The sequence below is a fragment of the Telmatherina bonti genome (assembly GCF_933228915.1).
Source record: "Telmatherina bonti genome assembly, chromosome: 8".
In the NCBI taxonomy this organism is placed as follows: domain Eukaryota; kingdom Metazoa; phylum Chordata; class Actinopteri; order Atheriniformes; family Telmatherinidae; genus Telmatherina; species Telmatherina bonti.
In genome coordinates, this window is record NC_136626.1 from 28,078,299 (window position 1) to 28,090,446 (window position 12,148).

At 41.2% G+C, this 12,148-nt stretch overlaps 1 protein-coding gene across 1 annotated transcript in view; it reads left to right on the forward strand.

Moving 5' to 3' along the window:
- The window catches only part of ncanb (neurocan b), a gene marked incomplete at both ends in the record, with an annotated part of 116,707 nt that overhangs the window by 26,209 nt on the left and 78,350 nt on the right, over positions 1-12,148 (forward strand). Inside the window, 4 exons of the mRNA XM_079245676.1 lie at positions 692-985; positions 2,947-3,795; positions 7,498-8,184; positions 8,455-8,676. Coding sequence (XP_079101802.1) covers positions 692-985; positions 2,947-3,795; positions 7,498-8,184; positions 8,455-8,676 — 2,052 coding nt within the window. The remainder of the gene's footprint in view (positions 1-691; positions 986-2,946; positions 3,796-7,497; positions 8,185-8,454; positions 8,677-12,148) is intronic.

Genomic DNA, 12,148 nt, shown 5'->3' on the forward strand with positions numbered 1-12,148 from the left:
TGTGAATTCACAATTAAAGCTTGTTTTTTTTTTCAGGTTTCACCTTTCTTTTGGATTTTTCTCAATATATTAGCTCTTCAATAAGACAAATATATGCCACTAACTGTATTTCTGCTTGGACTGATTTGCATAAAAATCTGATTAAATCATTTGAGTTCACCTCTGTTTCCCCACTTTTTAATTTAATCTCAAATCCACATGGTTTATTTGCTCCTCTGCAGCCTTGCAGGCCATATTTTTCACATCTTCCATCATTTCCTCCAACACAATCTTCCTCACAATTCTTCTTCTTTCTTGTTTAATTTTGTTTGTATCTTGACCATTTAACATTCTCCTCTCTGTTCAATAAAGTAGACCTACCAGAAATCTCTCTGATCCTCTTATCAAACTTTTATCTCCGTTCTGGAGTCCCCATTGTAGTTGTTCACCTCTCCGACTCATACAGCTTTGTCCTCGCATCTTAAACTCGCTGTGGAGGATTTGAACATATTATTCTAATCATGCTTTGCAGACACAGAACTTGGAAGTTATATTTTGTCAACATATCTTTTTTTTTTTAAACAAAAAACACTTCTGTCAAACACCTACTAACATAATCCAATTATCCAACATTTTTTGGCTTGAAGGCTGAAACGCTTCTTTTCTGTAATATACTCAACTTCCCATATCGCTTCTCTCTCCATCTCTCCAGGTCAAGTGTTTCACTCCACAGTGCCAGAGAGGCTGAGCCTTGCCACCGCCTCCACCCACTGCCATTCCCTGGGAGCTCAGCTGGCCACCGTTGGACAGCTCTACCTGGCCTGGCAGGCTGGTCTGGACCAGTGTGATCCTGGCTGGTTGGCAGATGGCAGCGTCCGCTATCCCATCAATGTCCCACGGAAGAACTGTGGCGGAGACGAGCCCGGGGTGCGGACCGTCTACAACAACCCTAACCGCACCGGCTTCCCAGATACCACCGCCCTCTTTGATGCCTATTGCTACCGAGGTACCCGAAAGCTCTGTAATGATGAAGTCAATGCAACATCATTGTGGTAATTGCCATAGCAATGGCAGCAGAATCTGGGGACTCGCTTTCCATTCCGATTTTTAATTAGCACTAGATGTTTGTGTCACACATGGAGGAGTTGCAAGGAGATTGTGTGACATTTGTGTCCCTCCTGCAGGATTTGAGGGCTTGTATGTTGTGTGTGGTGAAGCCTGAGAGAGAGAATGAAAAAGATAGATAAAAAAGACATTGAGGCTTGAATACAGTAAGCCCAGCAGGGGTTTGCTGTGACTCTGTCTGACCTTGTCTTTTTATCATGTGCTAATTCAAACTGGAAGAAGTAAGTTTAATCTTCACATTGAACCGACTTTACAACTCGTTCGGTTCTCTGTTATTTGTTTCTAGTTTATCATTTCAGACCTTATTCCCATCTTGCATTGATTGGAACAGGCAGTAGATTTATGTTTGAAAATGATATTTCCACAGATAGGAAAAAATGTCAATTTCATCTCTCAAGCTGTGAGAGCCAAAGGAAAACCGCATGCTTAACACAATAATTTTAAGTCAACAAGAGCAGCATGAGATTAGATAGGCAGTGAATCTGTCAAAACAAACAGCAGATAGATGGATCCTAATGCAAATTTGCATTAATATTGAACCAAGATTATATCCGCAGCATTATGAAAAGTCATGCCCCAATCCTGAAAAGCTTTGTAAAGTGTAAAAAGAAAAAAAAACAGAAAACATTGATTGCAAATTTCATAAACCAGTATTTTATTCACATCAGAACATTAAAAGAACACATTAAAAACTGAAATTGTGGTATTTTACTATGTGTTTATGTGCTCTTCTTAAATTGAAAAAGGCAAGTTTTGTTTTGTACATTTCATGTAAAAGTCAATCCAAAGTGCTTTGCTTAAAAAACATCAAAAGGATTACAACGAAGTGCAGGAAGTATTAAAAACAAACTTTGAAAAGACATTCAATGAAATAAATAGAAAATATAATAAAACAATACCTCTGCAGCATTCCCTTTTTCTTTAACCAGCAATGTGTAACCATCTGGGAACTGAGGAGACCAATGCTGGACCTAATTGAGATAAATGCTGTTCCATCCTTAGGGTTTATAGCTGCTCAACAGTCCTGTTTGGTTTTTTTTCTTTCTTTCTTTTGGTTTGTTTGGTTTTCTTTTTTGTTGTTGTTGTTGTTTTTTGTTTGTTTGTTTGTTTTTTTTTGCATTTTATGATGTGCCAAAAAGATTTTTCAGTTAGTGAAAGTCAGGACAGCAGGCAGACCAGTCCACCTCTTATCTACCACAAAGTCCTGCAGTTGAAACAGAAGCAGCCTAGCGTCCTGCTGAAACACAAAAGGCCTGTCCTGAAAAACATATTATGAGGATGGGAGCATATGTTGGTCAAAAACCTGTATGTTAAGTATCTTTCAGCTGTTTTTGGTTCCACAGACACTCATGCACCCCATACCATCAGAAATAAAGGCTGAACTAAGTGCCAGTTGATCCCTGCCCTCTTTAGTCAGGAATAAATAGCATTCAAATTTTTTCAAAGCAATTTCTAAATTTGCCTATTCTGATCGAGTTAACTGCGATGGACTGGCGAGCTGTCCAGGGTGTACCCTGCCTGTCGCCCAAAGCCGGCTGGGATAGGCTCCAGCTTACCCGCGACCCTGAATTGGAATAAGCGGTTCGGAAAATGAATGAATGAATGAATGATCGAGTTAAATTTAAATGTGAAAACTGGATATGAAAGTTCCCTCTTTGCATTGTATATCTTTTACCTCAAGGTCATTCACAGGTGTCAAATATTGGTTTTTCTCTCAAGACTCTCTGAATCTGTTGATAACATACTTGGATGATAAAATATTTCATTGACCCGTTTATAAAGTTGTGTTTGGTAGCAGTTGATGAAGCCGATCAAATGAAACGCGGTTGTTGTGTGTTGCAGGCCATGAGCCGGCAGGGATCCAGGCTGCAGAGGCACATACTTTGTTCCAGACTAACAGATCTGAAGATGAGACCATGTCTTCAGTCACCGAAGCCCAAATGAATTCTACCTTTGTCAAGACTTCAACCTGGACCGGCCTGGTTGACAAAGCAGAAGTATCCTCTCGTGCTGAAGTCAACCATTCATCTGAGATCTCTGAGGAGCATGTAGTCATTGATTTAAGGCCTGAATTAGACTGGGATGAAAGAAAGGATGAATCAAGAGGGAGCCAGTCCAACCAGGACGAGTCCGAAGACCTAATGAGCAACAGCAGTATCGCTCTCTCTGACTTCAAAAGACTAGAGAGCCTTGGAGGTTCTGCCCATGAGGATGAAGATGGGAGCAACTTTGAAGCTGACACTCAGACACCATCCCCTACAGTTTCTTCGACCCCCCAGCCTCAGACAAGTAATAGTGTTCTTACTGAATTTGTTAACACTCTTATGAGACCTTTCAAGTATTGGACACAGAGCACAGAGGATAAAAACACCGTACCTGAAGACAAGGCAAGAGAGAACCAGACTCACGGAGATGCATCCAATAAAAACCTGAGTATTCTAAAACCCAGTGAAAGCAAAGGCAGCATGGACAATGCCATCATGGAGCACAGAAGTGGCACTTCTTCCCTTAAAGGTCCCTCCAGTGGACTGGATAGTCTGGAAGAGGGTCTGACTGAGCAGGAAAAGGAGCTGATGCCATTGGTTAAACTAATACCAGTTGTCCAAAATACAAAGCCAAGCGAAACCTTCACTCATCCCAAGGAAGGCGGCTCTATCATGTCCACAGACAACCCCCAACCCACTGCAAATGGTAAGAGATTCGTTTCCATTCAGTATGCATCTGGTTTTACTCATCTATTTCTCTATTTACTTATTAAGATCTAACATTAAACGTTAAACTTCAGGGTTTTGATAAAAGAATTGACGGTTTTAAATTGAGGTGAAGTGCTTTTAAACGTCTGGTACATATAGGATCTATGTATGTGATGCATTTTAAAGAGTCTGCCTCAGCATTCCACTCGCTCGTCTTTTCCCTTGAGTATGCTGTAATATATTCCTCCACAGGGCAATTAAAAGCATCGCTCAAAATTTAATTAAACAGTAATTGCAAACAAACAAAAGGGGCTCATCACATACTGTATCAAAATGCAAAGTGTTGAAGCAGAGACAGTTCTGCTCTCATTGTTGTATGTATTGACAATTTTCTGTTTACAGTATAGTCTGTCAGAGAGTTGTTTTTTCTTTTAATCTATTTAAAATTAATACAAGGTTCATTTTCAAATGTATTCACAGCTTAAAACAAAGCCGACCTGCATCCTAAATAAGAGCTTATCCTTAGAAGTCGACAATGAATCAGGTTTAGAAGATTATATGTGGGGATAACATTAAGCAAATGGGACAAATAAAGCAAACTACCAAACATGGACGGATCGTGTGCCTTTACTGTACACATGCTGCATCCTTGAAAGCTGAATAAAAAGTGCAAGAAACCTAATAAAAAAAAAAAGGTTATTATGGCTTTTTTTTCTTAAATATTATTGAAATCACATATAAAAAAAAAAAAATCTTTTAATGTTGTTCAGAACTGCAGGAAAAGTAGGAGTCCACATACTGAGGAACCATTACATGATTAAAGATTGCTGCATATGATTAATGAATGCAAAGGACAAGAGCATAATAAATGTATACCATGGCCTGATCTTGCATACAGGGAGCTTATCTTTAAATAGCCACCACAAATAATGCAATCATCCTTGACACCGGCTGAAAGGGCAACATACAAAGTACGACAAGCGCGCTCACACAGACGGCAAGAAGAACGATTCAATAACAGTGCTAAGCTTTTCTCACCTAGCAGTTGCTGACTTTATTAATATAAATACTCACTGCTATGCTGACTCCCATAGCAACCAGATCTCCAGGTATAAATGAAAAACCAAGCTTTAGTCTGCATGCATTATTTACAGCCTTATCCAATTAACATAGAGGTTGGGCTGCACCACTGTTCACTCCAATCTTCATCTATGTCTATTCCAATTAGGGCCTGGGTCTCTGAAGGTAAGGGTAATGATCACAGCTGAGGGGTATGACGAGAGCGAACAAGTGTGAAGAAAGAGAAATGTGGTGAAATGAGTTTGAGGTGCAGTCACTTCTGTCTTTAATGGCTGTTGTGATGGAAAGTTGCCCAGCTGATTTCTCTTCATCAGGTAGCATCCGTGTGCTGAACTGACTCTGTTATTGCACACCGCGGGTTATCTCTTAGATCTCAGCACTCTCTTGCGATTGATGGAGTCCTGTTGTCTTTGAGGAAGATGCACAGCTGTGCAATGCCGACAGTACATTCCAATATAATGAGAAAGAGGACTGAATCAATATATTTTGAAAATTTGTTAAAGTTCTCTGAACTCAGCGCTATAATTAATATAATGTCCCCAGCAGGGGTATGTAATTAAATGTTATACTAAATTATCATTTCGTCAACCTCCTGATGGGAAGGACAGCTACTAAAAAAAGGTATTTAAATAAGCTCAGTTATTGACTTCCAAATACATGTTTACAGCTTGTCAGTCTTGTCAACCCCAAAGACTGAACTGATGTGACTGAGGCTCTTACACTCACTGTAATGTGAATTCTCCTTATTATGGCCATGCAGTTACTTCCTTACAGTTTTTATTATTTTTTATTATTACATCCAGTATCTGCAGATGGGATGAAGTACCAGCCATACCATCTGTTTTGCCCTTCTTCTTTTTCTCTCATTGTCAGCCTCCATTCTTGCAATTTAATATCAAGTCTGCCCAACCGGGGGGATTTTCTCTCAGACCGTTTACTGCTGTAAAGTGGAGTCAACACAGCAGAACCACTCACAGTGGAAGCATGCAATTACTGTCTGAACAGGGTTTATTATAAGTTTGTTTTGCAGCCTCTCTGCTTAGAATTGCGGCTTTTTCTTCCTGGTCCTCCAACAACAGATTCACAGCAGCTGAGATGAGCTTGAACAGCACTTCGAACAGTGCCATGAAATCATCCAAACCTATGTCTAATTGTCTCATTTTATTTATTACATGGGTCATTACATAGATGATCAAACCAGATTAATGTGTTTAATTATTCCCACTTCTATCAGTGTGTGTAGTAAAAGTTTGTAATTAGCTATTTAGATTATTAATAGGACAATTACGCCAAGCCACAAGCCTCTTATGGAAATGAACCGCCAACTCATAAACCTCACTTAGGCATAAGGCACCGGAGCACCTTCTACATATTTTACACACAGTTTAATGTTTTATGCATGGACATCTTTGTATATGTTCTCTATCGTGTGGTAATTTGTTGTGCTGCGTTGCTGCACTTTTTGGACGTGCAAACCGAGCTGAGCGATGATGAATGCTGGCTGGGTCTCAGTAACGCAGCTGCAACGCTGCCCTAAAAGAAAAAGCGCTATCATACCAGCCATGACTCACACATTCAGACAGAATGAATTATTAATAGTGTTGACAAAGTCTAGTTTAAAGCTGTAAGATGATAAGGCACACTGGACCATGTCATCTGAATAAATAGACCTAGATGGAGCTTGTTGTTGAGTCAGTCGTTTAGTAACGCGTTGCATACATGCTCGTGTGTTTCCACATGGCCTCACTCATCACAGGCAACTGTATTTCAGCACGATCAGAAGCATTGCACAAACAAGTCTGATGGAATACGTAATGATGTAAGTAAATAAAGCATCACTTACTAAAATAATATTTTTGGATTGTAGTAACAAGAAAAGCCTCACAGGTCAGCTTGGGTTTCTGACAGCACCAGGGGAATTTTGTGACCTTCCTAATAAGTGTTTATACCTTTTCAAGGCTTTAACTTTTAAGCTCAATATTAAATATGCTCAGTGTTAAATATGGAAACACACATGGCTTTCTGTCTGTTTTCTGCATTCAGTTCATGTCTATTTCACTGTTTTCAGAAAACACGAGAATGTGCACCCAAACACAACAAATAGAAATTGTTGCATCACTGTACGCAGTATAACTTGTGTGTGACCAGCAAATGGAACAAAGAAGGAGTACACAACAGAAATAAGGGGAACCTTTTTGAAGAGAAGCTGTGCCAATGTTTACAGAGCTACAAACACATCTATGATGTTATTTCACCTCAGCATTGGGACAGAAAACACTTGTGTCTGAAACTGAGCTCTTTGAAACTCGGAAATGAAGTCTGAACTTCCCTAGTGAATATATTGCATAACACCATGCCAACAAGCATGTATGGGAGTATGCCGAAGTGATGCTTAATACCATCTGAAATGGACATATCCAATTAAGATAATGTCCAAATCATTGGTCTTAGCAGAAATGTGCCCTTCCTAATCGTGTAATCTTGGAACAAGTTTCACAAGGTTTCTGTAATCAAAACATAACTTCTTAACTACTAATTCTACATCCATGAAATATATTCTACACCATCCCCAACAATGGAGTTTTCTTAAATAGTCTGCTTTGTCTCTCTGTTTCTGTAGTGTTCCCTGTATCGGGTCATCTGGAGAGATCAGCACATGGTGAATCCAATCTTCAGGGTCCCGGATCAGGGCCCGTCTTTGTTCCTGCCCCAAGCACTCAGTTTCAGTGGGCTATCAAATCAATGCATGGCCCCAAACTAGGGCCTCCTGAAAGTATGGCCTATGTGGCCAAGCATTCATCTTGGGAGCCAATGGAAGCAAAAGCAGGACCCCTTGAAGTGATGACTCTCCCCACCTCCCTTCGACGGGAGAACCTGGAAAACTTTTCAGGTGAAGGCAAAGACCAGGACACAGAGGGCCCCCATGCTTCAGCCGACAGAGCAAAAGCTGATTCTGGTGAGGAGAAGGATGCGGATGGGAGTGGAGAAGGAAGCAACTTTCCTGGAGCTTATGGAGGGACAGTCAACAATGTGGCAATTAGTGATAACAGTCTTAAAACTGAATCGTCACCTATCTCAAGTGATATTGTGACTATAGGTGAGCACACTACTCTGTCCCTGTGGCAGCTGGCTGAGCAGCCCACAACCACACCTCAGGGCCCCTTAGAGTCAGACGGAGCAAAGGAAGCCATGGGAGAGATCCTATACATCCACCGGCCTACGGAGAATCTCTTGTCTGCCTCCCCGCACAAAGAGGAGAGTACTTCAAATTCAGGTTTCACTGCAGCTTTTAGGAAGCATAGCAAAGGTGAGAAAAGGAAAAAATTGATGGCTACCACAAACAAAGCTTTGGTGGAGGGGCTGACAACTTCCGAGGTTACCGCGGGAGATAAACATGAGACTGATCCTTCCACCACAGCAATCCCGAGAGAAAATATATCTGACAGATCTTTTACAGAGGAGCCATCGATTTCAATTTCATGGGTTCATAAAGAGGAGGAGAAAACTACAAGTGTACCCAGTCTTCCAAGCCACCTCTCAGTGAGTCTGGCACCCACTGAGAGAACTCATTCTGAAGTTGTTCAGTTGACCACCATCTCATCACACGCCGAGGTCGGTGCCACAGAAATGGAATCCAGATCTGCTGTATCTGAATCCTTTGTTGTGGGAAGTCATTGGACACCTTTCAAAGGTCCAAAGTCAGAAGAACAACAACCCTCAGATACAACTGAGAACAAAGACACAAACAACCCATTTGGTGTTCTTGCACCCAACTGGGCATTTGGCCTCATCCCATCAGGTAAGGTCTTTCTGTTGTAATCCTGCTGCATAAACTCTGTTGTCATTATAGCCTTGATGATTATGAGTGATTACCTAATCGGCTGTGATTTATTAGATTATGTAACTCGCTATGTGAGGCCAGAGACAGCAACAGACTTAAAGCTGCTGCACGCACTCCCTCTCTGGAGCTTCCAACAGCATCAAATTTAAAACGTACAATCCCTTTTTTCTCCTTTCTGTTTGTCGTCTGTAGTTTATTTCTACATCTCCCTTCTGCCTCCTGTCTGACGAATGTCATGCATTCTTAATCCAACCTGATTCTTTTTTTATGCCTTCACATCCTCTCTCTTCCCCATTCCCTTATTCCCACATTGTTACAGAGACAGCTCCAGACAGCAAAGCAGTGCAGTGGGGTGAGACCTGTTAGGTCTTAGGCAAGTAATTAGTGGGTCAGAGTGAGTGCAATTTGGTGAACTGGGGAGAGGCAGAGATCCTAGTCCCCAACAAATCAATGTAGACACAAACTACAAGACGGGACTCGTAATTGACTGTGCTCTCTTCTTCCTACTCATTTTCCAGTTTGTTCATGTTCACGCTGCCCTTTCTGGGCTCAACTTTCTTCTCTCTCACTCCATCTACCACCTAGTTGTTCACAAAATGATGGAATTGTCTTTGCTTTTTGTCTCAGCAAGCTTGCATTGATTTCTTTTGGTAGTTAATGGACCTGCTACTGTGGCAGAGCAGCACAAAGTGAATCAACAAACATTGCATTTTTAAGGCACTCAATTCTTCCTGCCTGATGTTTAATGTAGCTGACTGCAAGAACTGCAATCCTTCAGTTTCATCACAGATGCGACTCACCATTATTAACAGTCCTTAATTTTCACCTAATAGGCAATGATCTAATCCAAATTTGATAAATGACACTTGATATTACTGCCGTTTGATCACCATTCATTTGTTTAACAGTGATGACCTGGATTGGATTTGTTGTCTTGATGGATGCACCTTTGCTGAAGGATTGTTTTCTAGTATCTACTTGTTTAAATCTACTGTTGTGTAATTTTAGCAAAACACACAACAGCAAACCAGTAACAAAGGCTCAAAACTGGTCTCGATGTTTGCTTGCTTTGGAGAACCTGCCTGTGAACAATTATGCAATTAATTTTGTGAATGTGACATATTTCAGGCTGATTCTTTTGCAGAAGAAGAGCTGATTTATGCAATAAAGCATCTCAAGGTTACTTTCTGTCATCACTGAGAAAAAGTACTCACTGCATCATACTGCTGTTTGTTGCATATGAAAACAATTGGGACAAAAAGGACATTTTGCCGTGATCAGGTTGATATTTGAGTGGGCTGACTGGCTGTGGCCTTGCTGAGTGATTAGTAACACAGGACTCCCTCCTCTGCATGACCTTTTGGAGTTGTCAGTTTTTACTACAGAGAAAATTACAGCAATGGCTTTCTGCCCATTACAGCAGGGAGATAGTCAGAGACAGGAGAAGAAGGAAAGGGCGACCTGGCAGGAAGGACAGGGAATGGTGAGGTTGAGGGAGATTGAGGGGGAGTGCTGCAAAGGGTGAGTATGTCCTCAAAAATGCTGTTGGTAGAAGTACATAAACCTTTTTAATCAGTGATCAGAGACAACACTAACACAGTCCTGTGGGCTTCCAGCAACGTTGCCTCTCCTCTTCTTATCAATTTGTTTCTGTTTTTTATTTTTGTTTCCCTGCAGTCTCTACTCATTGTTTGTTATCAGAAGCAGCCCTCTGTGTCCTATTTGGCCATATATCCTTGTGATAAGACATGGACACATAACAACATGTCCACCTTTTCCAATTACCTGTCACGCTGGCCTCCAGCTAAACCGACAGTGAGTGGTGGACATACACACGTAAAGAAACAAAAACTAAAGATGTGTGTAGAGGCACTAGCATGCCAAGCTAATCCATCCAACATGTCATTCCATCACATACAAACACACACACACACACATTGTCTTAATCCTTCACTTTGAACACTGTGAGACTGTAAACACATTTTATTGGAGTTTTTTTTTTTTTTTTAATTACATATATCTTCATTTTCATATTGTGTAATCCCCAAGCCAATATTTACATCCTAGTCTTGGCTGCAATTTGCCAAATGGCGATATATCCCCAAGCAGCTGCTTTCTCGCTGACAGTGTCCGTGAGATATGACGAGAATCACAACCCATAAAAAGAAAAAGAAAAGAAAAGTTCAGGTCTTGTTAACTCGGAGCTATAATGATGCATATATTTAACCTCTAACCCAAACTGTCCACTAGAGTATGGTAGAAAGTGTGGAACCATAACTGTGAAAGAAGTACAACAAGAAGAGTACCTTTCACTTTCATCTCCTTCCTTCTTCAATGTTTGTGGCTAAATCAGCAATGTCAGATCTGTAGAGAGCAGATGTGATGACTTCCACAATGAGACACAGCTACGACTGAGTGGTATGCCGAATTTCAACTCAATTGCATGCAAAGACAAGAGGTGCGAGAAAACTGAGAACTGTGTGTAATAGTTGGTAAAAATTACAGAATGGTTCAGAGCCATTGGGTATCCAGGCATCTTAGGTGAAAAGCAATGCAGGGGGCATAAAGTGTCATTGGCTGTCTACCGAGCCTTTAAATTACAGATGCCAGTCTGATACTCTGGCAAACAGGGAACAGGATGTCCCTGAGTTATAGTCATCTTCACTGAAGCCTTGTCCCAGGCACAAGATGGATCAGACCTTTGGCAACATCAATAACAGAGCAGCCAGCCCACAACCAAATTAGAGTGTTAAATTTGGAGGAGAGGAGTCAGTAGGCTGATGTGTATGTGTGTGTGACAGGGACAGGGACAGGGACAGGCTGAGGTGGCATATTATCAGTGTGGGTTTATGGATGGATGTTCAGTTTGGTTGCTGGCTGTTGGAGACCTTGGATAGGCTGTCTGAAGCAGCAAGAGGGCACGTTCTCAATGCTGCATAAAGAAACCTATTGATTTTCCTGCTTCTCGCTCCCTGTGACTCCCATCTTTATTCTCGCTAACCTCCTTCCTCGCTACGCTCTGTCTCTGCCTTGCATGGTTTTCTTTTCATCTCCCTTGCTACCTGTCTCCCCGACTTTGTCTTTTATTATGCCTTTGGTTGTTGTTATGACTGCCCCTTGCATAATGTTTTGATAGCCTCTTGAACTCCACTGTTATAGAGTACAAGGCAATCAATCGCTGCCTGTCCATATCTGTCTCTTGTACAATTCTTAGTCTCAACAGTCAACTCCTTTTTCTATCCATCCATTGACCCAGCTTCCATCCCCCAGTCTGCTTCCAGGCTCTGGATTCCTTTCTTTTATTTAATGGTGTAATTCCTCCCTTTTTCCATATCAAACACACCCACCAAATCTAATCCTGTGCTATTGGCTGCTGCTTATTAAATGAATGAGATTTGTTAAAGAACAGCCTTGAGGTGCTCTGGTTCCT